The 26,636-nt window shown below is 50.0% G+C and overlaps 1 protein-coding gene across 1 annotated transcript; it reads right to left on the bottom strand.

Annotated features, from left to right (window-relative positions):
- Positions 1-753: 753 nt before the first annotated feature.
- On the bottom strand, positions 754-23,067 carry ZFYVE27 (zinc finger FYVE-type containing 27). The gene is made up of 12 exons (XM_082673357.1): positions 22,938-23,067; positions 21,013-21,210; positions 18,207-18,277; positions 16,450-16,636; positions 13,850-13,945; positions 12,514-12,626; positions 11,634-11,779; positions 10,304-10,375; positions 8,164-8,308; positions 3,828-3,874; positions 3,409-3,490; positions 754-2,367 (listed from the first exon to the last, which is right to left on the bottom strand). Exons 2-12 carry the CDS (start codon positions 21,207-21,209, stop codon positions 2,303-2,305), a joined length of 1,221 nt encoding a protein of 406 aa, XP_082529483.1. The 5' UTR covers position 21,210; positions 22,938-23,067; the 3' UTR covers positions 754-2,302.
- Positions 23,068-26,636: the final 3,569 nt, after the last annotated feature.

Genomic DNA, 26,636 nt, shown 5'->3' with positions numbered 1-26,636 from the left:
CAGGCACCGCAGTCTGAGTTGCACGTGCATGGGGTCATGAGGATGTGGCTGCAACCTGACCTCGACTCCAAGGCAGAGTCTCTCCACCCCCCTTTACTGCCTCAGGCCGAAGGTCTTGAAGACACCGCTTCTACCCAGCTGTGGTCTGCAAAGTGCCAAGCCTCGTGCAGCCGCTGCTTAACCTCCCTGGGCCTCAATTTCCTCCCCTGTAAAAAGGGAAGAAAAAGTGCCTACCTCTTAGGGCCATCTTGAGGATTAAATGAAATAATGTGTGTAAAGCACGTATCACAGCGCCTGGCACCCAGTAAACACCACCCAAACCCCAGCTCCCAGGGAACTGCTTCTACTTCCCATCTCACAGCCAATCCTCTTTCCGGCTGGTTCTCAGCCTCCCCCAGGGCTGATCCTTTTCTGCTTTCTCAGAGGGATTAGCTAAAATCTTTCCATTCTAAAGCCTGCATCGCTTAGTATTTACCAAGTTCTGGTCCCCAGCCCAACCCCCAGCCCTCACAATGTGGTCACAAGTCAATCCAACAGGCATCTCGCTGAGCCCCTCCTGCGCAAGGCACAGCTTTCCTCCCCCAACCCCAGCTCACACCCCAACTTCAGCCTCCGCAGCCCCTCCGCCCCGTCTTGCAGACACAGCCCAGGCCTGCAAACTCAGCCAGTGCTGGGGGGGACCTGGCTCTCCAGCCTCAGGTAGAGGGGGCATGCAAGGACCAGGACAAAAACATAGGAAGCTTGAGGCCTTTTTATTGACAATTCTCCATATACACAGACATCCTTTTAGTTCCTCTCCAGTGTAAGTAAAGCACAAGCACTTAACTCTCATATCTCCACAGGACCCGAGGAAGGGGGACCCTTAACTCTCATATCTCCACAGGAGCCCAAGGAAAGGGGTCTACCAAAGCCCACCTGGTTCCCCAGGGACTTGCCCCACTTGGCCTGGAGAAGTCCCCTGGCTCCTAGACTGGTTGGCCTGGAGGGAAAGCTGGCCTAGGATGATCCTTGTCTCCCCAACCTGCCACCTTGTGTCCCTGCTTAGGGTATAGAAACGTCTCCGCCTCCCAGGGTTCTGAGTCCCAGGCAGCCCATGAGTTCAGGGAAGCATCCTAGGGTAGGAGAAGCCCCCGTCCTCTTTATCCCATTCCTTGTGCCACATGTTCCCGGGAACCATGCAATAAATAAATAAATACTTCAAAAAGGCAGGGAAGCTCCTGGGGAGGGAAGGGGTGCCTGAGCCTGCTCATGGCTTCGGGAGAGACACTGTGCCCCTAGAAGCCCAGAGTGAATGTGAAATTGTTGGAGAGGGGATAGGGACCCCAAGTGGCCTTATCCCATAACTGCTGTCCTGCTGGAGAACAGCCCTGGAATCTGAGACCCAGCCCAGCGAGATCCTACACTTCTCAGGCCCCCAAAGGTTGAGGGCTTCAGGACCTCTGCTCTGCTTCCTGGTCTCACACTCCATGGGACAAGGGGCCAGGGAGGGGAATTGTAGCTCTAGGCCAGAGAAGGGGTGCCCAAGGCTCTGAACACAGGAAGCAGGAGTGATCTGAGTGCCCAGCATCTACCGGGCAGAGCTGAAAAGACCAGAATAACATGTGGGCTGAGATTCTGTAAGTCAAGGTCCCTGCAAGGTGGGGCTGAGGCCCTCTGAGCTGCTGGGGTGCCCGTTTTGCTCTGCTTAACACTGAAGGATTCTACCAGGCCCTCCTAGACACGTCCTCCTCTGGGGGAATTTGGGAACTTCAACCCTGTTTCTAGAAGTACTTTTGGTCTTGATAGCCCTCACCACACCCTCTGGTGGGGAAATGATGAGGTCCTGATGCCTGAAGGGACATTCGAACAGAATTGGGACACCTGCAAGCCCTCTGCAGGCTCTCAAAGGGCAAGGGCTTGGCCCAATACCCAGCAGGGGAAGAATCTCTTTTCCCAATCTCTGACCTCCAGTCTTCTAGAATTCCCAGGCCTGCAGGGACACCCTGATCCCAGGTGAGACCAGGCCTGGCTCACTGCTGCCCTCTAACTTACATTCCCTGCCTAACCCTGAGTCCACTAACAGCCCAGAGCAGAGCAGGGCAAACACTCCAGTCCTTGTTTGAGAGCAACCACTACTGGCCATCCGTAGGAGTGGAGAACAGCTCCAGAACCTGGCTGGAGTCAGCAAGGGCAGGAAGGGGAAGCCTACCTAGCATTCAGGCCACATTTGCCCAGCACATGCCACATGGGGCTAAGGGTGGGGAGAGCGGGGTCTACTGCTGGCCCCAGGGACAGGTGCCCACTTGGACCCTGGGCCCTCTTCTCACTTGCTCAAAGTCTGGTTACACGAGGCACACACAAACACAGTCTCTCTCTGGGCTTCAGGGGCTGAAAAGGAGGAAGAACTTGGTGAGACCCTTCCTCGTGCCCTCTGGCTCATGGCCCCAAACACTAGAACCTCCTCCCCACTCCCCGAATCCCCACACAGACCACCCATCGCCCAGCCTACAAGCTCGCCGTCCCAGCTCACCAGCCTGCCCTCAGAGAATTCTCTTTCCATGGGAACTGGGGGCTTTGGGGGTGACCATACCAACAGCAGGCCTCACCCAGATGTTCTATGCATTAGAAATTATTTTAGCACCAAAAGAATACCTTTAAAAATGTTTTTTAAATAAAATACCAGAAAAAAATTTTCCAGAATGTTTTAACAGTGGTTATTATCTCTGGGTGGTAAGATTACAAGATTATTTTTCTCTTCCTTCTTCTTCTGTAATTCCCAAATCTTCTAGAATAAGCGTATGTTACTAGCATGACCAGAAGAATGAAAAAAGGACACTCCATTTAACATTGTAACGTAGTGCAAAGCAGTATGTAATACATGCTCCCATTTTTTTTTAGAACATGCATATGTATTTATCCCGTGTGTGACAGCATTAATGACCGGGAAGGGTCCACGCCTAACAGTTCTCTCTGGGAGAGATTGTTTTCCTTTCTTTGGCTTTTTGTTTTGTTTACAATGAGTAGGTATAGCTTTTATAGAAGGAAAAGAAATTATTTTTTTTTTTTTAGTTAAAAGCATTACCAAGGCCATGAGAAAGAATGAAATTCAGGAGGTGGTCTGCCTGGGGAAGGCGGGCGTGGCGCTGGGAGGCTTGGTGGTGCTGCTCGTGCTCTATTTTCTAACTTTAGTGAGCGGTGGGAGGTAGTCCTTACTGCGCCTCACGATTCAGGTGCGTTTTATATATATATACTCCTGTCCGCGCATCAAATGTTTTCGTTTTTCCTTTGTTAAAGGGAGATGGAGGAGATCCCGAGTTCCCTGGACCTCTCACTGACCCCTGGCTCCCTGCCCACACACAGCAGCCCCCAGAGGAGGTGGGAGGCAGGCGCGCCCTCCCGCTGCCCGGACCCCCAGCCTGCACCACTCACCTGTGGCCCCCATGGAGGACCTGGGTACCTTGAAGGAGCAGCACCGAGAGCAGAAGCTGTTTCCACAGTTACTGCAGTTCCGCTGCAGACAAGAGCCAGGGTCAGTCTTGGATCGCCTGCCCCCGGGCACCTGGAGCTCCTTTCCACCAGCTGGCCCCACCCAGAGAACCTGGGACAACTATGGGAGTGGGGAGGTGCCCGAGCGGGTCAGGACTGAAACCAGATGGGACATCCCACGAGAAGGCTGGTGAAGGCATGGGCACAGGGGCAGGGCTCCAGAGACCCACTCATTTGAGCAAACCTCAGACCAGACCTCAGGCCCAATGTGGCCCAAGCAGTCAGACTTCATCTGTGACCTCGAGCTACTCCCCTACATCTCGTCCCAAGTCCCCAGCAAACACACCCTCGAGAAGACTTACCCTCTTCTTCAGCACTGAGAAGGTGGCCGAGCAGCCCGTACAGCTCCCTGAGAAACAGAGGCAGCAGCTCAGCTTTGACCCAGCCCAGGCCTTGCAACTCTCGCCTTCTCCTGACTCTTCTAAATGGGGACACTCACGGCGCCAGCCCAGCCCAGACTCCTTGGCTGGGAGCAGAGTGCAAAGTCCAGATCCAGAGCCAGAAGGAGGGATTCAAACTAAGAAGGAAAAACCGAAGGCCACCGAGAATCGATGTCCCAGACTATACACTGCTGCTGCCCCTGCTCCCACCTGGGGCTTAGAGACCCCCCACCTGTAGGGCCAGCCCAAATCGCAGAGCATCCAGCAGAATCTACCCCCTGGAAATCACACCACGTTGGCAGGGACTTGACAACAGGCATCCCTCAGAGAAGGTGGCTCCAATGATCTCTAAGGAAACCTGCCTGACACAACCCTTTCCAAAGTGTCTCCTTACAAGTACTCTGCCCACAGCTAAAGAGAGAAATGCCTCCTAAAACACCAGACTCCTGCTTTCTGTCATCTGAAGATTCCAGGAGAGAAGCTCAGAACCAGGCACCTTCCAAAAAGATGCACAGGGCAAGAGGTGCAGGCACTAAGAGTGGTGGACGGATGGGGCGATATACAGCTGGGAAAGAGATCCTGCCTAAACCACCAGACACAATGAATCGACAAGGTTTCAGACACGGTTTCAAGCAGAGAAGCCAGTAGCAGCTTAGAAAACTGTTGGAAGGAGGCAAGGGGGGTGTAAGAAGAGATGAAAGATGGGGAAGAGGGGACCAATCTTTTTTTTTTTTTTCTTTTCTGGCCACGCCACACAGCATGCAGGATCCTAGTTCCCCGAACAGGGATCAAACCCATGCCCTCTGCAGTGGAAGAGCGGAACCCTAACCACTGAACCACCAAGGAATTCCCCCGACCATTCTTTTCAAGGTGACATCAAGGCAAAGGGGCTTAATAGAAGCTGTGCTAACCACCCACCCCTGCTTCCAGGAAAATTAAAGAAGGAAAAGGTGGGCTGCAACAAGGACACAGTCTGATGAAGGGGGCACATGCAGGTGAGTGAAAAAAATCAAAAGGATGGAGGAGGAGAGGAAAAGCCACACTGGGCCCTTATGACTTCAATGAGCTCCAGAAGCAGAAGCAAAAACTTATGAGAACAAGGAAAGGTGCAAGGGCTGCCGCCACGAATACTGACTATAGTTCAACACAGAAATCTCCATGCAGATGGGGGGCAGTGAGCCAGGGGAGAAAAGGCAGGGGTCCACACTAGGCAGGAGGGTGGCTAACAAAAGGGGACCAGAGAGGCCAACCAAGGGCTGTGGGCCCAGAAGAGAGCCAGCTAGGGTCCTAGAAAAACCTGAGAGGGGACAAGATTACTGAAGGAGGTTTCCAGACTTGGGGTCTAAAGGCCTCCTGTGATCTAACCAGAGGAATTATCAGCTTCAGGGCGCACTGCTGGGCCTCCTGGACCATCTGTCTGGCCAGGTACACAGCACCAGGCCTCACCTTCACACAAAGGCCCAAAGCGATGTGGTCCCTTCCTCTATCCAGCCAGAATCCCCTGCAGCTCTTGCTAAAGGACACTCCCGGCATTCAAGGAGAGGGGACCCTAGCTGGAGCCGGAGAAACCTGAAAACAATGGGCTTAAGGCAGATGCTGTTGCTGTTGCTGTCAGCCAGCCCGTGACCCTGGCAGAGGAAAAGAGAGAAGAGCATAGCGCCCCGCTGGCTGGTAATGCCAACCCAGGAAACAGGCTGCTCCAAGACTCTGTCCCCCACACTACAAATTAGGTCAAGGCAGCCCACCTCCGGCTCTCCTTAGCAAGGGGCATGGGACAGGGGAAAGGAGCTGCTCAAAGACTGACACTCTGGCCCCTCTCAACTGGATGGAGTACCAGGGCCAACCGCCCCAAGACAGCCACGTGGTCTAGTGAAACAGCCCTGTACCACGCACAGACCTGGAGCCAGGGAGGGCTCTGTGTGCCGATGCCATCTCAGGTAGGCATGCGGAGGAGGAGGGCACCCCGATCCCTTCCGACACCGACCAACTCTTCCTGCTCGTTTTCAGCCAAGGTCCTGACTCACCATGTGAGGATGCCACGGGGGCAGAGAGAGCAGGAAGGAGCCTAAGACCACACAGACCTGCCAAGGCAATGGTCACGGAGCCTCCAGGGTAGAGGGGACCTTCCCACTAGGACTCTCCCACTCGGAGTTCACGGAGGAGCTCGTGAGCAGCCTGCCCTCATTCCTCCCGTGCATCCCCTTCATCCACTCGCAGCCAGAATGGAACGGCCCCCAAAGCAGCTCACTCACCCCGGCCTGTGGGAGGCAGACCCAAGACAGAGCTGCTACACTTGCCCTCACGGCCCAGAGCTTAAGAATATCTCAAGGGAGGGACAGCAAGCAGTCTTGAAGAATGGAGGGCTAAGGGGGGCTTAGGAAAAGAAGCACTTTCTGCCTTTGCCATCCTCGTGGGAACCTGACAAGCCTTCACCTATCCTGGTTGGGATTATCTGAACCAAAAGCCAAATACAGAAACAGGATAGGCATAAAACCAGGGCACTTCAGACACAGGGCAAAGGGAGGATGATGAGCTAGAAAGAACATGGGGACTTCCTTGGTGGCGCAGTGGCTAAGAATCCGCCTGCCAATGCACGGGACACGGGTTCGAGCCCTGGTCCGGGAAGATCCCACATGCCGCGGAGCAACTAAGCCCGTGCGCCACAACTACTAAAGCCCACGCGCCTAGAGCCCGTGCTCCGCAACGAGAGAAGCCACCACAATGAGAAGCACACGCACCCCAACGAAGAGTAGCCCCTGCTCGCCGCAACTAGAGAAAGCCTGTGTGCAGCAACGAAGACCCAACGCAGCCAAAAATAAATAAATTAAATAAATTTAAAAAAGAAAGAACATGGGAGTCAAATCAGATGACCTGGATTTGAGACACAGCTCGACCATGTACTGGCTGAAGACTCTGGGCAAATCACTCTTTTCAACCTCAGGTTACTCACCCACCAAATGGGAACATCTAAGGGGCTTTACTTACAATTCATAGATATAAAAGTATAATTTGCCAGAACAAGAGTATTAAGTCTTGTGTAATGTCACTTGGGACTTCCAGAACCTGGCTGCTTCTAAGGACTAAATGAGACAGTGTACGTGAAAGTGCACTGAACACAGAGCACTCGGCAGCAGTCAGCGATCATCACAAATAAAAGGAAGGGATCTTGAATGACTGGGGACGTTCACAGAGCAGAAAGAAACAGCATGTCCAGGAGGTCTAACGCTCAGGAAACAACTGCCCTGACTGCTGCAGGGGCAGGAAGGTAGGCCCTGAGCGCCCGGGGTCAAACGCCTCAAGATAAACCCCAGGGGCTTCTCCCAGGGCGCAGCACCCGGAACTCACTCCCACCAGAACCGACAGCGCAGCCAGACCGTCCTCCTCCTGTCAGCTGACAGCAGGCAGAAGCAAGTTCTGCGTCAGGACCAGGGTGACTCCCAAGTCACCGGCTCCCCAGGCTTCAGCTATAACTTCATCACAATGGCTCGGCTCGACTCCCACTCTCCTGATCAGAGCCAGGTCTCCGAGCTGTGCTAACAGTCAAGTCCGCCCTTCTCCAAAGCTACCTTCCTGGGTGCACCTCCATGCCCAGTAAAATAAGGACTAGCCAATCTACCAGCTTGGCTGGGGAGAAGAAACATCAGGGCTCCATCATCGCCAGGGGAAGGCACTGTTTCCTTCAACTTGCTTCCAATCGGACTGGAAAGATCCAGACAGGCTCCTAGGCACCTGCGGGATGGACCAGGGCCTTTCACGTTAACAGCGCCCCTTACAAAGCACTTACTGTGAACGTGCCAGCACTTTATGAGCATTATCTCGTTTGAGACCTACAACGACCCTGTGAGGTAAGAACTTATATTATCCACCTTTTACAAAGGGGAAACTGAGGCAAGGGGAAGTTAAATAATTTGCTCAAGGACATCCAGCAGCACTGGAGTTTGCACCAGGCGCTCAGACTCCACACTAATTTCCCAGCCATTATACTCCACTGCCCACCACAGCTCTGCCTGCCTCAGGACCACACCTCTCTGCAGTCCCGGAGTGGCGCTTCTGGAACTGAATTCCTCATCTTCCCTCAAAATTTAATAAGGACAGAGACACAAGAAGGAACCCACGTTCCCTCCCTCTCAGTCCCTCTGTGCATGTGCTACCTCCCCAGGGTCCTGTGGACACAGCTTTACTCCTTGCTCTCCTCGTAACCCAGCACCTCTGGCCCCACGGCCGGGGCGCCCCCAACCAGCCCTCCCCTGGGCCGTACCGAAGTTGTTGGTTGGGTACCGCTTGCGAAGCCGCTCCGTGAGCCTCGACACCTTGTTGCGCAGCACCTCGTTCTTGCTCAGGAACCCGTTGTCCTGCAGGGCCAGCTCATCCTCTGCCGGGCACGGGGCCCCCTCGTCATCCTCCTGTGGGAAAAGCTGCTTCCAGTTCTGCCCACCTTGTGGCAGGGCTCCGGGATCTGCGTGCATGGCGGACCCCGAGAGGCGTGGAGACCACCGTCTCGGCCACCCTTCCCCCCATCCCGCCAGCCCCTGCCCACCTCACCAAGGCTGCTACTTACCAGCACCACCAAGTGGGTCTCCTGCCTCCCAAGGTGCAGGGGAGAAGGAGAGAAAACAGAGAGAAGATAGCAAGAAGGAAGCTGCTGGGAGGGGGGCCCCCAAAGGAAAGGAAGAACATAAGTGCTATGCTGAGTTTGTCTGAGCACGTCCCAAAGGGTGACGTTAACAGAGGCCCCTGTAAAAGGACCCCAACATCAAATAAGCTTGGGGGAAGCTGTGTATTACTGTTTTTCAAACTGGGTGAAATTAATTTGGTCATTATCTTAATAGAACAGAATTGAACAGGAAAGAAAATATCCCTTACAATGTATTTTTCAGGAAACTCGTTTTATTTAAGTTTTTCATATTTCACAGACATAAGTGTGAACTGGGTCAAGATGTAAAATGTGTTCCTTACTCTAGGTCATGAACAAACCTGCTTGAAAGCCCCTGCTATATATATTCCCTACCACCACCACCAAGACTCAGAGTCCACAGCCGCTTCAAGTCTTAGAGAAATCTTAGCAGCTGAAAATGTAAATGCCCACATGGACGAGGCTAATGTAGTAATAGTAAAGCGGGCTGGGTGTAAATCATAGGCCTGGTGAAAACTCACAAAACCTCCATTTCTTGTATCCCCCACTTTACAAAGAGACATGAAGAGAAGTGATTTCCAACTATAAGAAAAGCCATAGGGCTTCCCTGGTGTCACAGTGGTTGGGAGTCCGCCTGCCAACGCAGGGGACACGGGTTCGAGCCCTGGTCTGGGAGGATCCCACGTGCCGCGGAGCAACTGAGCCCGTGCACCACAACTACTGAGCCTGCGCTCTGGAACCCGTGAACCACAACTACTGAGCCCACGTGCCGCAACTGCTGGGGGCCGTGCGCCTAGAGCCCATGCTCTGCAACGGGAGAGGCCACCACGGCGAGAGGTCCGTGCACCGCAGTGAGAGGTCCATGCACCGCGGTGAGGAACGGTCCCCGCTTGCTTCGGCTGGAGAGGGCCCATGCACAGCGGCGAGGACCCAATACAACCAAAAAAAAAAGAATAAATAAAATAAAATTTTAAAATATATATTTAAAAAAAAAGAAACGCCATAGTGCAAACGTGACAATAAATGGCACTGCCACTAGGACTCGGTGACCGGGGAGGACAGGAAGTGGTGAGGACTGTGTGACTGCTCTAAAGGAGACAGCCACTCCTCGGCTACACTGACTGCTGCAGACTCAGGGCTCCCAGAGCTTCCGAGGTTCTAGAAAAACTGAAAATCTAGAGTTTCCACCACAATCTCTCCATTTTTAAATATTGGCTCAAAAAATTATTTTAAAGCTTCTCATGCCAAATAAAACACTTCTGCAAACTATGAGTGTGAACCACTGTCCTAAAACCAGGAAGACTGTCTAACTCTCTGCCTTAGCACTTGGCCATGCAACTGCTTTCTCCAATGTCCCATCCTCACCCGTCAAAGGGACATCTTACAGCCCTCATCCTTCAGAAGAGCAGGCAGAGACCCCAGCAGTGCCCTCCTCCACATCTGCCTTCCCCACATCTAAGGCACCAAGCCCACAGCCCAGCCAAGGCAGTAAATGACCCACTCCCCCAGCAGGGCGTTTTCCAGAGTCTTCCAGAGCCATCCCTGCCCTGGGCACCCAGGACAGATGCTAGGTCAGCAAAAGGATGGGTGGAGGTTCAGTGGCACCCTTTGAACCAGTGAGTTTTAGCTCAGAGCAAGTTTCAGCTTCTCACTTGGACATAAGAAAACTTTAAAAACCCAGACTTGGAATGTGAGAAGCTACATGGCTCCAGGACCACCCAACTTCTGACCTGGTCAGCTGAGGGTGCCGGGGAAGGCCACCCACCTCAATTGCATCTTTAAACTCCTCGTCAGGCTCGGCCTCCTCAGCCTCCTCCACACTGCCTGGCGTGAGGTCCTGGGGAGAGAGACTCTATTACAGTCAGAGAGATGGCAGCCCTGCCCCAAAGGTAGGGCCACCTCCCCGGAGCCAGCATCCAGATTTCTCAAAACAATGGTTCAAGGGACTCCCCTGATGGCGTACTGGTTAAGAATCCGCCTGCCAATGCAGGGCTGCAACTACTGAGCCTGCGCTCTAGAGCCCGCGAGCCACAGCTACTGAGCCTGCGCGCCTAGAGCCCATGCTCTGCAACGAGAAGCCACTGCAATGAGAAGCCCGCACACCGCAACAAAGAGTAGCCCCCGCTCACCGCAAGTAGAGAAGCCTGCGCACAGCAACGAAGACCCAACACAGTCAAAAATTTTAAAATAAAAAAAATTATTAAAAAAAAAAAAAGAGGGACTTCCCTGGTGGCACAGTGGTTAGGAATCCGCCTGCCAATTCAGGGAACATGGGTTCAAGCCCTGGTCCGGGAAGATCCCACATGCCACAGAGCAACTGAGCCCGTGTGCCACAACTGCTGAGCCTGCACTCTAGAGCCCATGCACCATAACTACTGAGCCTGCATTCCACAACTCCTGCAGCCCGCATGCCTGGAGCCTGTGCTTTGCAAGAAAGAGAAGCCACCGCAATGAGAAGCCCGCGCACCGCAACAGAGAGTTGCTCGCCACGACTAGAGAAAGCCCGCGCACAGCAACGAAGACCCAACACAACCAAAAAATTAATTAATTAATTAAAAAAAAAGAAAAAGAAAAGAAAAACAACGGTTCACACCTCAGAGGAAATGACACAACTGCCAGAAAGGAAGAAGTCAGGGGAAAGAGAGCAGGCTGTAACCTAGCAGGACAGGGAGATGGGACCAAGGCCACAAAAGGACGTACAGTGGCTGGAGAGCACTGTGGTTGAGAGCACAGGCTCTAGACCCACAGGGCATGGATCTGAGTCCTGGGCCCACTGCCCCTGGACAACCACTCTGTGCCTCAGCCTTCTCTTCTACAAAGGAGAATAATCTCATTCTCAGAAATAACCTACACCTCCTGGGGTTAACGTCTATAAAGTACTTGGAACAGCAGAGTAAACACTCAGTAAAGCACAGCGTAGCTCTTGTTACTAGTTAACTATGTCATTACCATTAAGCACTTCAGAGGAGATGGGCCTGGGAAGGAGCAGGAACTGGAGGCCAGCCCAGGAGTTATTTGGTATGAACAAGCTGGTAATAGGGAGGCTGGGCAGCCCGCCCGCAGCAGGCTCTGCCTGGGTGGTTAGGGGCACTCACCTCTGTGGGCGTGGGCGCAGGTGCAGGTGTGCAGTCCGGCAGAGCGCCCTTCCCCCCGGCATCCAACGGTGGCGGGCTCTCAAAGGCACTCTCTTCCTGCTTGGGGTTCATCCGCCGCTGCAGAGATGCCCTATACTCAGACACCACTACCCAGAGCAAGGAGAACAGGGTGGGAGGCAGAATCAGGATGGAATGAGCAGTGCTCTGGGGGTACCCACTACTGCAGCCAGCTGGCCGCCTCCTCCAGCACCCCCTCTCGGCAGCAGGAAACAGTCGCCCTCATAACTCTGAACAAGTCACCTAACCCAAGCCTCATAAATAAGACAGATGTACCAATACCTACCCCATGAGATTGTTAAAGAGAGATTAAATGTAGTAAGTGCCTGATAAATCATGGCTTCTATAATTAATTTCCAACCACAGGGAGGAAAACAAGTATAGCAATCACCCCAACATATGTACAGGCCCAGGCTTCTACGGCTCAAGGCCTCTCCAGACTGTTTCAGTGCTTTCGAAGCCAGACGGCAGACAGGTACTCTGGGATCACAGAGATGAGGCAGCAATTCCTGGGGGGCTGCATCCTGGGAGGTGGATGGCAACACTGGCAAAACATCCCTCCCTCGTCTCCCAGAAGCCACCATGTCACGTGAGCAGTGATTCATCTGTCTGGGGAAGGGAAAGGGACCCCTAGTAGCAGCCTCCCCTGTATCCCACTGAACATCTGAGAGGCAGAGTCCACCACTCTCCAAGGGAGGACCCTAGTGTGGTGCTGCCCCCTTGTGGAAGGCACAGCAAACAGATGATCAGCCGTAGAGATAAAGGGGAGCCTAACCAGCCCTCAGAGCCGGGTCCCATCTCTGTCAGGTTCTTCAGGGCTTACCTCGGAAGAACTCCACATTTCCCAGAAAGAGTGTGCTGTTTAAAAGGGCAAGGACCCAGCACAGCGGCAGCAGATACAGCATGCAAACCGTGCCCAGAAGAGCCCCATAGAACCTGGATCGACAGAGAGGAACCACAGGATAAGAAATTCGTAAGATCAGAAGGAAACTGGTTCAGGGCACACCCACATGGGGGTCTGGGCAACAAACAGCTATGGGAACAGTTAATAAGCTGACAAGATCTGCTAATCAAACAACTGGAAAGTAAAGTGAGGAGGAAGGATTTACAACCACCAACAGGTCACAACTGACACGGGCGGGGCCGCCTAAACTGGTCCAACACACATCTCTCCTCAGGATCTAGACTCTGAAGTCTAGAATAAGACAGACTTGGATCTGAATCCCGCTCTGCCACTTCTTGCTGTGTGACCTTATGCAAGTCCCTTGGCTCTCTGAGTGTTACTTCCTTCACATGTAAAATGAGGATTAAGTCTTCCCTGGTGGTCCAGTGGTTGAGAATACGTGCTTTCAACGCAGGGGGCATGGGTTCGATTCCTGGTCGGGAAACTAAGATTCCCCATGTGGAGTGGTGCGGCCCAAAAAAATGAGGACTGAAATAGCACCTTCCTCATAGGGTTACTACCAAGAGTGAGACAGTACCATGGAAAGCCTTGAGCACAGTGCCTGGCACCAGGGGAAGGCTAAACAAGTATTAGTTGTCATTATTATTCATATACAAAGAGCCTTAAAAACATTCATTTCATTTGATTCAATAGTTCCATCCTAGTATTCTAAGAAAAAAAAAATTTCGAAAGATTAAAGCTATACCCATAAAAATGTGCACTACAGGGTTAGTAACCAAAAGTAGAAACTGACTAAATATATCACAGAATGGTTCCATAAAGTATAGTATAATCACCATCTATATTAATGTTGTATCACAAGTAATTCCAAAAGCTATGTAGCAACATGGAAAACCAGTTATATGATAACAATAAGTGAAAAAAAAAACGGGTTCTCACATACACTATGAGCTATAGAGAGCATTTGCATGTGACAAACTCTACAAGGCAATCCAAACATGAGACTGGCTGCTGTATCAGGGTGGGAGATTCCATGGTGAGTTATTTTTCTATTATTAAAATATTATGACCGCACCTAAAAGAAGGTGTCTGAACAAAAGCAGCGCATTCAAGCCCACAAGCCTACGTATAGGTCTGCACACAAGAGCCTAGTGGGCTCTTTTCCCCTGAGCTAGGGCAACAGGAGCCCTCTCGAGGCAGCTGGCTTTGCCTGGGGTCCTCAGGGCAGCGGTGGTGGGAGCGGACGGGCACTCACTGTGAGGACACGGTGGGGTTCTCCCAGTGCAGCACGCGGTAGACGGCTTCACAAGTGCAGCACAGGCGGCTCAGGAAGGCCTCCAGCTGGATCAAGCTGCAGACACAACATAGGGAGGGGGCTTGTGCAAGCTATACGCCCTGCCTCACCCAGAGGGATCAGAGAGTTTGGGGAAACTTCGTACACTTCAGCCCCCTTTTTTGAACCCTTGCCAAGGTTCCTGCTTTGGTCTCTTCCTAGATGTTGATGTTGGGCTGGCTACTTAACTTTTCCAAGGATGCAGTTTTCCTCTATAATAGGAGAAGCAGGGTACCCACCTCCCAGATGCACTGGAGCTGTGAGGATAAATGGCAGGATGTAGAGCAATGTGTCTCCACCTGGGATGTAAGGTAGACTGACATGAAGAGTTTTTTTAAATGGATGCCCCCCAAAAGCAAAGAGCACATGCTTGTGAAATGAGAACCCAGATCTTGGTTTCTGAAGCGCTCCTCGGAGAAATGGCTGATTTTAGAACAGGGCAGGGAATGTGCAAGATGAATGTGAACATTCTGTTGTACCACAGAATAAGGAAGCACTCAAAAATGATGGGGACACATTGAAAGAACACAGGGGCCAGTTCAAAAGAGCTCCATTGACAAATCTAGGACTGAGATCAAAATTAACAATGACAATAATAAATTATAACCCACTGAATAAAATTTAAAATTCCTACGTTCATATTGATAATAAGGAAAAGCTCTTTCTTATAGAATGTCAGGTAATAATGACAATTAGAAAATCACCTTTGCAAAAAAAGAAAAAAGAACAAACAAAGAAAATCACCTTTGCAACCATCATAGTAATAAATTGATGAAAGTAAGACCTATCAATGGATTTCAATGTAGTGGGTGTATATTTGATGAGGCACAAGTATTTACAAAGTCTCAAAGTATCCCCCCTCAGATTACTAACTCCAGAGGGTAAAATGAATCGTCACTTTACAGTGGAGAAACCTGCACCAAGGTGACCAAAGTTAGTATCTCCCATAACAGACAGTGACATCATGTACCTCTTGATATGATACAACGACAATGTCACTTGTCACTTTCCTGCCAAAAATGCAGAACCTGAATCTAATCATGAGGAACCAAACTACCACAAATGCAGAGGAATTCTACAAAATAATAAACATGTTCTATTTTAAAATGTCAAGTCATGAGAAACAAAGACCAAGGAACTATTCCAGTTCATAGGAGACTAAAGAGACATAAAAACTAAATGTCATCCACGAGTCTGGATTGGAGCCTAGATCAGGAGAAACTTATATAAAAGACCTTATTAATACAAATGGCAAAATTTGATCATGAACAACTATTAGATAATAGTACTAATGCTAATGTTATCAATGTTAAATTTCCTAATTTTGATTACAGGACTTTGGAAATAGAAGAGAATATCCTTGTTCTTAGAAAATGCATGCTGAAGTATTTGGGGTAAATAGGCAAGATGTTTGTAACTTACTTTCAAATCGTTCAGAAAGAAAAAAAATAATGTCTTAGTGTAGAAAGATAGATGAAGCCAACGTGGCAAAATGTTAATAATTGTTCTATCCGGGTAAAGGGCATGTGGGAGTTCTTTGTACTATTCTTGGAAATCTTCTGTAAGTTTAAAATCATTTCAAAGTGAAAACGTTTTCTGAAAAACTGCAGATACCCAGGCCCCACTCCAGATAACTGACTCAGAATTTCTGGGGTGGGGCCCAGCCCTCCACTGGTTTATAAGTTTCCTTTGGAGCTCCACAGAGGCCTTTGCTGCCCAGGGAGGGATGAGAACCCCTGCTGTATTTCAAGAGAGCCACTGAAGTTGTTATGGTTAATGTTATCCAACAGTCGTAAGGTGCTTCCTCAGAAGTACCAGCTCTGTCACATTTAGGGAAGTTCCTCCACAGCATAGTGATGATGACTTCCTGGGTACCAGACACTCATTTAATTGTCACAACCACCTATGAGGTAAGCCTATAATTATCCCATTTAACAGATGAGGAACCTGAGTAACTTGCCCAATGTCACAGCAATTAAATGGCAGAACTGAGATTTGAACCCAGGCAGTGGCTCGTGTGTGTGTGTGTGTGTGTGTGTGTGTGTGTGTGTGTGCGTGCGTTCAGTCAAGACCCTAAACTGTGAAATCAGCTAGATCTGGATTCCCATCCCAGCTTGGTCAATTGCCTTTTTCCTCATCCATAAATGGAGGACAATCATAGTAGCTACCTCCCAGAACTGTTAAAAAGATGAAAGGAGGGGCTTCCCTGGTGGCGCAGTGGTTGAGAGTCCGCCTGCCAATGCAGGGGACACAGGTGCGTGCCCCAGTCCAGGAGGATCCCACATGCCGCGGAGCTGCTAGGCCCGTGAGCCATGGCCGCTGAGCCTGTGTGTCTGGAGCCTGTGCTCCGCAACGGGAGAGGCCACAACAGTGAGAGGCCCATGTACCGCAAAAAAAAAAAAAAAAGATGAAATAACATCCATGGTTTGCCCACTACGATGTCTGGTGCCCAGCAAGCACTCAGTGTGGTGGCAGCTGGTACTGTCACTGTCCCTCACCTCCCTGGCCCCTTCCATACTCACAAGCTCTTCACCTCAGCTACGGCCTCAGGGCGAGACAGGCGAACTCTCTGAAGGTCCTCCTGCCTCACGCTATGATACTTCCTCCGCATCAGCTCAGACTCGGGCAGCCGTGCCCGGCAGACTTCCTGAAGGTAGCCCAGCAGGGCGGGCACGGAAATCATCAGGGCACCCACTGAGTACCATGCACCTATGGGAGCAAAAACACTGCAGATAAGCAGATAGCAGGACCAGGAGCCTCCGCCCACCCAGATGTTCACGTGCTCGCTCCCTCACCTGCTCCAGGTCTCTGCCCAAAAGACCTCCCCCAACCACCCAGTATGAAACAGAACCCCCGCCCCCCCACGGCCTCCAGCCCCTTAACCCAGTTTTAGTTTTCCTCATAGAACTTATCACCGCATGGCAGATTACACATACGGTCGTTGGCTCCTCTGTAAATGTAGGCTCCTAAGAGCTGGGACTTTCCCCCATCTGGTCACTGCTGTAGCCCCAGACCCTTTTTTTAAAATATTAAAAATCACTACACTAGCACACAGCACACAGCAGGTGGCTCGTGCCTGGAGTCTGGCCGCTGGGAGCTCCCAATGACTGACAGTCTGATCTTTGGGCCACTAGGGCAGATTGGAAGCCTTCCTTTGGAGTTTAGGATACCACAGACCACTGTGGATCGAGCAATGGTGAGGCTAAAAGAAAATCCAAAGAAGGAACTTCTTCCATGTTAACATGGTACCCTCCAAAGCAAGCGAACAGAGCACTGGGCACTGAGTAAATGCTTGTTAAACATCTGTCATCTGAACTGATTTACTTTGGAAATATATTTAGAAAAATCTAACAGCCTGGGAAGGATATCTGAGTTTCAATCAGACAAAGAAGAGTCCTACTAAGACATAGAAGATGAGGTTTTATGTGAAACGGGTTTATTTTCAACCCATTGAAACCACAGGAGGCAAAGGAGACACTTGAGAAATGTGAATTCAATAGAACAAGCATGAAGAAAGGACTCAGCTCCTCAGAACTTCTGCCCCAGGCCCTTCACTCATTTCCCTTGAGGGGTTTGGCTTTTTCTGCAGCCATCTGCCAGTTCCGACTAAAAGGGCTGGGTCCCAGCATACCTTGTCATAAAAGGTCCCCAGGAGACAGCACTATCCAGGACCCCACCAGCTACCCACCCGTCCACACATCAACCTCAAAGGCTTCATGCCACAGACCCCTCACCACTGGTGACTGCCCAGCAGCCCCGGCCAGGCTCACTTGCTGAGCCAGAGAAAATCAACAGATGTGGCAAAAATCCCTGATCAGCTCACCTTCCTAGTACCTTCACCCCATGTCATGTCCCCAAATGACCCCAGAAACCAAAATGGGAAAAGGTTAATGCATCAGCATTCAGTCCAGAAGGAAATAATAATAACAGCTATAATGTACTGACTGCTTATTCCGTGTCAGGAACTGTGTTAAGTGTTATACATAGATTATCTCATTCCTCACAACGACCCTCTGAGAAAAGCACTGTTACTATCCTCCTTTCAGAGATGAGGAAAATTAGGCCTTAATGAACAGGTTAAAGAACTTCTGAGGTCACACCAGTGGCCCGGCCAGGATTCTAGCCCAGGGTGGGTCTCTCAGGAGCCTGTGTTCTGACATCGAGCAGACACAGAGGGAGGCCAACTCCATGGCGACACAGGCGGCTCCCTCACATGGGCCGCTTCTCAGAATTCCTCCCCACATCCATTCACAAAAAACCCCTGGCCCCTGGTTCTTACCCTCATTCAAGGTGAGGAACAAGATGTTGAGGCCCAGGCAGGTCAGCAAGGAACACAATGGTGTCTGCCACCTACAACACAGAGAGTCCTGGTCACTGAAGACAGCTGCCCCTCCAGCCAGGAAGGGGAGACGGGCACACAGGCGGGTCTTCAAAACCAGGAGGAAGAGGAGGCCCTGGAGCTCAGAGGGTCAGGGAGAAATGAAAAGTGGGTCTCTCACTTGGACAGGCGACCGGGAGAGGAGCTGAGGCCACACTTCAGGCCCCGAGGTGAGAAAGGGCATCCTCTCAGAACCAGAAGACCTGTAGAACCTTTTCCCAGGAGGAGGAAGAATTTATGAAATTATCTGTTAATGTTATAACCCTGTTTAACCTGTGTTTTGTAAGGTTCTATTCTCTTTAAGAGGTGCCGATGACATTCTTCTTTAAGAGTTTTCCTTTATTCTTTGTATTTACTGAGACAGAGTTGATATGTAACGTATTCTTTTTTTTACAATTTCATAAGAACACATGCTTACTGCACAAGACTCATCTAATATGGAAACTGAGAGAACAAAATGTAAAGGATTTCTTTGACCTTATTTGCGACTTTCTCTTATTTCTGTGATTTTGAGAGTTTGTTTTAAACATACATTAATTCCAAAGGAAAGAAAATAATAAAGGTTTCATTTCAACATATAAAAAATGAAGACAAAACCAGGGTTGGCATTCCCTCAGCAAACACACCCAAAGTGAACTGGAACTTTTAGAAGCAAACACAGACCCAGCTCCCACCACCACCAAATGCCAAGCAGAAGCCCCCAAAGACGGAGGAAAGAAAATCAGAGACAGGTTGATGAAGACGAGCAACGGTGCTGGCTTAGTCCTTGATAAAGGACATTTAACAGGGTAAAGGGAGCACAGACGTAATCACGAAGCCACTGACACCTATATTCTAAAGAGCAGTGTCAGTGGATATAAGGTGGGCCCTCAGAGGAGAGAGTCAAATAGAAAAATCAACAGGTAAGATGCAATGTATTCATAACTTCAATGCATTTTCTTTTGCTCTAATTGGGATATTTCAGTTACTAAATGAGGTTAACTAATTTATGGGGTGCTTTTTTTTTTAACAAGAGTTATGAGTAAGGGAGTGAAATGACCTCTCTCTGCTTTTGTCTTAAAATTCCATACACTCCAACTACACCACCCTAATTAGGCCTCAGACCCATCTAGTGGCTGCTACCAGGGTAAAAGCAAATTAAGTCAGGTCTAAGGCCAATCCCATCTCAGAAATAAAAATAGCACACAGCCACTGATATCGCTTTCATTTTAAAGCCTCTCTCTCTCTCTCTTTTTTTTTTAAAGATCTGTTTGTTTATTTTTTGGCCATGCCACGTGGCATGTGGGATCTTAGTTCCCCGACCAGGGATCGAACCTGCGCCTCCTACAGTAGAAGTGCAGGGTCCTAACCACTGGACCGCGAGGGAATTCCCAGCCTCTCCCATTCTATCTGTCTTTACTGACACTTTGGTCATGGAGACCCACCTACCGGAGTAGCTGATCCCAGAAGAGAGAAGTCTTTTAAAATTCTACTGTAGCTCCAGGCTTCAGACCTCATAGAAGCTCAAGATTAGATCCCTCTGCAAAGTCGAATCCTCTTTACTAAGAAAAGAACAACCAAACACACAAACTAATCTGACAGCCACTTTCACAGACCAGCGCTCCATCTCCCAGCGGCTCGGAGACCATAAGCTCCTGGGGGCTTCTGAGTCCCGATGCTCCTCCTCCATCCAGCTTAGTCAATCCCACCACATCCTCAGATTTCTAATTTCATAAAATGGAAAAATCCTAATACATTAGTGCCAAGAAGCACTAAGAGACCAGTGCTGGAAAAGGAGAAGGGCAGGATATATTTAACTTTTGTGCTTTGCCACGAAAAGGCAAAACACACATACATACAAACACATGTATATACATACACACATACGTTTGCATGCACAGGTGCATGCGCGCACGTGCACACACACACACAGTAGAAAACACCAGAGAGCACAGCCCCGTGCTTTCCAGAGCCCACACACTCCCCTAAGGAAGACCACGATTCATTTCAGCTAGTTGGTCATGGTGGGATTACAAAGCGAGCCCCTCCTTACACCATCTGAGAAAATCTGAATATGAACTGGGTATAGGGTGACAACAAGGAATCATTGTTAATTGTGTTAGGTATGATGTTACCTTATTTTTTTAAAAAAAGTCATTATTATTTAGAGACAAACTAAATAATGTGTTTAGGGAGCAGAGTGGTATATATCTATAATTTTAAATACTTTAGCATAAGAAATAAAGTGAGCTGAAAGGAGAAAAAAGAAAATTACCAAGGATGAAAATCAAAGTAGAACAGGAACAAAAACTTTTGAGAGCCATAATCCTAAAGGATTAGTGAAAATAGTATCTGCTTATTCATAGCTATTTGCATCCTAATTTTAATATGAATTATGCTAATGTTGGGAGAGAAGGGGAAAAAAAGCCTGCTCTGGATATAAAAGGCCCAATGGTCAAGGCTAGCTAGCAGTCCTCAGGTATGAGCTTATTCAGCCCCAAAGAAGAAACCCTGGTGAAAGGCCAGATGGTTCCCAGTGCCTGCCTCTCCTGGGTTGGGCCTGAGACACAGTGTCTAGAATAAACCCAGAGGCCCAAAGTACCTCCCAGAACTGCTCCTCACCAGCGCAGAAAGGATAACCCAGCCATTGCCTGAGTGGCCAGTGCAATTACAAAGCAGGAAGGCAGAAGGCCCAGCAGGTTAGAGCAACCCTAAATAAAATCTGTACCTGAGCAAATACCGGACACCATCACCTGCATCCTTCAGAGGTTCCAGGTAGATCTCCAGCCTCTTGTAGGACAGAACCAAGTTGAAAAGATCAAACGCCGGGGACTTGGCAGGAGCAGTTGGAGACTCCAGGGGAGCCTCGGGGACCATGCTGGGGCTCACCTCTGGCCCACACCCCTCTCGCTCTGAGGTCTGCATCCTGTAACCATAAGAATCCCTGACATTTGCATTGCACTTCCAATGCCCAACACACTTCCACTTGCATTATTATAATTTTTTTTTTTTTTGTGGTACGCGGGCCTCTCACTGCTGTGGCCTCTCCCGTTGCGGAGCACAGGCTCCGGACACACAGGCTCAGCGGCCACGGCTCACGGTCCCAGCCGCTCCGCGGCATGTGGGATCTTCCCGGACCGGGGCACGAACCCATGTCCCCTGCGTCGGCAGGCGGACTCTCAACCACTGCGCCACCAGGGAAGCCCCACTTGCATTATTTCATGTGATGCCATAATAAACCTATGAGGTAGGCAGGGCTACAGGTGGAAAGCCTATTTCACAGAGGAAGACGCATTCAGCAAGGTGAAGTGAATGACCCAGATAGAGCTGACCCTTGAACAACATGGGTTTGAACTTCACGGTTCCAATTATATGCAGATTTTTTCCAACAGTAAATACTACAGTTCTACACAATCTGCAGTTGGTTGAATCCTCGGATGCCCAACGGCGGATACGGAGGGACCGCGTGGAGGGAGGGCGTACTGTAAGTCATACTCCAATTTTTGACTTCACAGAGGGTCAGCGCTCCTAACCCCTGCGTTGTTCAAGGGTCAACTGTATAAAATCCTGCTCTTCTGACTCTCCATCTAATGTTCTTTTCCCCACAGACCCATCAAGAGTATAAACCATGAAGACCAAGCACACATGGTTGCTGGTGAGAGGCAGCCTGGGGTCTCAAGTGAAACGAGGTCCTGAAATATTTTTCTCCCACTCTTTACTTAGTTAATTCCTACTCATCACTCAGGTATCGGCTTAAACAGCACTCCCTTGCTCTGAGAAGTCTTTGCCAACAACTCCAGTCTGGACTGGGAGACCCTCCCCAATGCTCGCAAAGGATCATGTACTCAGTACCCTAACAGCATTTATCACACCAAGCAAAACTCCCTTCTTTCTTGCCAGTCTGCTCCTCTTAACTTTGAGTTCCAGCAGGTCAAAGACTACATCTTCCATTCACCACTGTTTCCGCACACAATGGGAATGTAATAAATGCTCGCTGAGTGAGTGAATTAATTGCCCACCCTCCAGGACCCCAGAGCTTTCTTCCACCCTGCTGCATGCTCTAAGCTTTCCCTCTCCCTTCTGTTCCCAACAACCTCCTGAACCATCCCTGCCCATTACCCACCCCTTTTTCCCCTTGAACCCTACGGGGCAGTCACCACCTTCCATAAAACCCCATTCCCTCCTCTCTTCTCTGATGGGGATAGCCACAAAACTCTCACCGTCTCTCCTAATTTCAAAGTCCGACCCAAACGCTAAGCAGTAAACAAGGAGGTAGACCCTTGGCCCACAGCAACAAAAGCCAGTTCCAGGCAAGGGGCTGCGATCTGGGACGACGGGGGGAGGAGGGTGTTTGAAGGGGAGGGTAACAAAGGGGCCACCAGGAACCCGAGACCCCCTCAGGAGGAGCTAGGATGAAAGGACCCAAGGCGGGCGCGAAGTAAGCGCCCAGGAAGGGGTGAAGCAGGTCTGCGCCGGCAGAGGCCGGACCATCACCCCTGCAGCCCAGGGAGCCGGACGGGGCCCTGAGACCCAAACCACAGAAGACCACACCCAAGGTCGCTGGGCCAGCAGGTGGCGGCCCCCGCGGCGTTCTGGCGCCCAACTCCGCACAGTCGGCGGACACACCAGAGTGGGGTGGGGGTGGCACCTCACCTAAGCGGTCGCTGCGACGGTGGGGAAGGGGCGGGGACGGCCAGGAGGCACTGATAGGGCCACCGGACCCCGGCGCGTTTCCTCAGGCCCGCCCCACCACGACGCGCCTCTTCCCAAGGCCTCTCTGAAGTCGCAGTACTGAGAACCTCCGCCGCCTCCCCCGCCCTCGCTTCCGGGACGCGACTGCTCGGCGGCGGCGTGCCCTTGACGTCATCGCTCCCGCCCCGCCTCCCGCCCGACTCCCGGGTTCAGCTCCGCCCGCTCTAGGACAGGTGAGCGCCCTCGTCCGCACTACGCCTGCGCGCCTTTTCTTCCTCAGCCAGGATCCTGGGCTCAGCTGCAGTCCTACCCGACGGCGGTTCGCTAAACCCTGGGAGTTTAGGGAACCCCACCCCTCGCTGTCCCCGCGTCGTTTTGGATTCCGGCAGGGAACAGTTGGAGAGAAGCTAATCTGAAGAATTTACGTCTGCATCCTCCCCTCACCAAATTTGGCACTTACCTCACCCCCGGGGACGGTGAGCTTACAAAAGGCAGAAACCATATCCCTGCTTGCCCGATGCCTAGCAGAGAATGCAATTCCGTTCAGCGTTTCCTGAGTAGCTACTGTGTACAGGGTCCTGGGCAAGCTCTTCCCAATTCAACCCACTTCTCACTGTGTTGCCCGGTTAATCGCCCTTAAAGCATGCATCCGATGCCTTTGCATTAATAATAATAACACTAACATTTATTTACGGAGGGCTTACCAGGCGCCAGGCACTGGACTAAGCTCTCTGTAGGCATTATCTTAGCTAGTCCTCCTCCAACAACGCTATTAGGGTTATCGCCATTTCACAGATGAGGAATCTGAGATTTGTCAAGGAACTTCAGTGTCTCTCAGCTAGTATGCAACTGTGAGCTGGGATTTTAACCTCTGTGTCATCTGACCCTGGTTCCCCCAACCATACCATCACCACCTTAGTCTGCATTTACTGGCCTCATCCCCTGCTACTTCCCTACAGGAGCCTCTTAACTTCAGCCAACTGAACTCCTCCATTGTTACCTTCAAGTGCCCCTTGCATTCTGGTCTCCTTACATTGCTTGTGCTGTGAGCTCCGGGAGGAATGCCCTTCTCCCACTTGTGCTTGGGTCTATATCCAACCCATTCATCTGGGCAGGAGTCAAATGTCTACACTCCTTCCCTGATTGCCCCAGCCAGAAGGAATCACTTCCCCCTCCAAACAGCCAGAAGGTAGACAGATACAAATCAGCCACTCACCACTAAACTATATTCAGAAATCCCCTTGCTTTTTAGAGGAACGGGCCTGGCTTTGTGGCTGGGCCAGTCTTGTCTGATGGACTCTGCCTCTCCTTTAAGATGAGGCTAGGAGAAGCAGAGAAAGAAGAATGTTTTTTCTTCATTATCTTTACCTGTAATTCCACCTTCAGTAATTTACTCCAAAGGTAGATTTCACTTTCTTTGAAATCCCTCCTTCTTAGGTCTGCCTGGACCATTGGCCTCAGGCTGACTGTAGCTAGTAGTTTTATTGGTTCTCTCTCCTGGCAGCTATAGAATTGAGGGACATCATTCCAGAACTCCTAGACATTACTTGAGGAAAACACTGGAGGATACAAAAAGGCTCTAAAGACCAGAAAGGGACAACAGTCATGGCCCATCAATGAACAAAGGCTTCCCCTGGTAACTAGAAACTGGTCAACTGGAGTCTGCTTTCTGGGAACTGACTCTGATTTTTCATAATCAAGTTCTCCTGGTTCCTTCCTTCCCTTCTCCAGCATTCTGAGTCTTCACTTCTTGCCTCAAATCCTGGTGCCACTGATGTTTTCCCCTGGATAGCTGATAGGTGGGAGAGACTAAGGGAGAAAATAAAATAGAAAAAGAGGATAATTAATACCTTAACATGACATTTTTCAGAGGTTAGTCTTTGAATCTATAAGCAAGTGTGTATATGGTCCACATAATTGAATTTCACTGGGGCTCTTGGAGAAATATTAGCAAGAAATGTTAGGTAGAACAAGCTGGAAAAATATGAGCAGGAAGAGAAGGGAATGTCTAAGCACAGCTTTCTCCACCAGATGGCGCTCTCACCCACTCTTACACAGACTTGTTCAGAAGCCTCTCTAAACTTGGGGTTTCTGGCGATGGTCTCTCATGCCACCATTTCTTGCATATACCAGATCTTCTCATGCTTCTAGCTGCATTAGTTATCTCTTGCTGTGTAACAATTATTTCAAAACTTACTGGCTTATCAAAACCGCAAAAAACCAAAAAACTTAGCAGCTTAAAACAATGATAAATATGTATTATTTGGCTTTTGGGTGGTTTTTGCAGGAAACTGCAAGCAGCTTGGTGGGTGGTTTTGGCCCAGGGGCTTTTGTGAGGTTGTACTCAGATGCTGGCCAGGGCTGCTGTCATCTGAAGGCTTGATGGGGCTGAAGGATTGGCTTCCTCACATAGCAGACTGGTTGGTGCTGGCTCTTGTGCTGACAGGCTGGCAAGGGGTTTCAGTTCCTCTCCACCTGGGACTCTCCAGAAGGCATCTCGAGTGTCCTCGCGACATGGAGGCTGACTTCCCCCAGAGCAGGAAATCCAAGAGGGAGCAAAGCAGGAAGCTACAAGGTCTTCTATGCCATATCCTCAAAAGTCACACACTGTCACTTTCACAATATCCTGTTGGTTTTACGAGTGCGAACTAGTCAACATTCCAATGCATAGTGGGAAGATTATACAACAGCATAACTACCAGAAGGTGAGAATTATCGGGGCCATCCTGGAGGCCATCTTGGAGGCTGGCTGCTGTGTGCTGTTCTGTCGGCTTAGATTACCTTTCCTTCCACCTCATCTCCCCCTGCTCACCTTTTAACATCCAGCTTGAATATCAGGTTCTTTGTAAAGACTTCCCCAAATAATTCCTCACTTCCTCCTCTGTGTTTACACAGAACTCTTTCATCTCTATTAAGCACCTATCACCTTGCATTTCTTTTTTCTTTCTTTCTTTCTTTTTTTTTTTTTTTTTTTGGCCACGCAGCACGCAGGATCTTAGTTCCCCAACCAGGCATCAAACCTATACCCCCCTGCAGTGGAAACTCGGAGTCTTAACCACTGGACCGCCAGGGAAGTCCCTCACCTTGCATTTCAATCTTTCTCTTGAACATGACTATTTCCCTCATTGTGTCCTGAATTCCTGAGAGCAGGGGGACTGTGACTTAACATCTTGCCAGTCCCAGTTTCTGCCAAGTACATAGCACAGCCCTGGCATAGTAGGTACTCAATGAATGCTTGTTTTAAAATAAATGAGTAAAACAAAAAATAACAAGTGTTGGTGAGGATGTGGAGAAACAAGAACCTTGTGTGCTGTTGGTGGGAACGTAAATGGTGCAGACTCTATGGAAAACAATATGGCAGTTCCTAAAAAAGTTAAACAGAATCACCATATGATCCAGCAATGCCACTTCTGGGCATATACCCAAAAGAACTGAAAGCAGAGTCTCGAAGAGATATTTGTATACCCATGTTCACAGCAGTTTTAATCACAAAAGGTGGAAGCAACCCAAGTGTCCATTAATGGATGAATGGATAAACAAAATGTGGTGTATACATACACAATGGGCTATTTTTACTTAAAAAATAAGGAAATTCTGACACATGCTACAACATGAATGAACCTTGAGGACATTGATGCTGAGTGAAGAGCTCAGCCAGTC

The sequence above is a fragment of the Grampus griseus genome (assembly GCF_964374135.1).
Source record: "Grampus griseus genome assembly, chromosome: 16".
Taxonomy (NCBI): domain Eukaryota; kingdom Metazoa; phylum Chordata; class Mammalia; order Artiodactyla; family Delphinidae; genus Grampus; species Grampus griseus.
The sequence above is the reverse complement of the archived record's forward strand: the minus strand, read 5'-3'. Positions and strand labels throughout refer to the sequence as shown.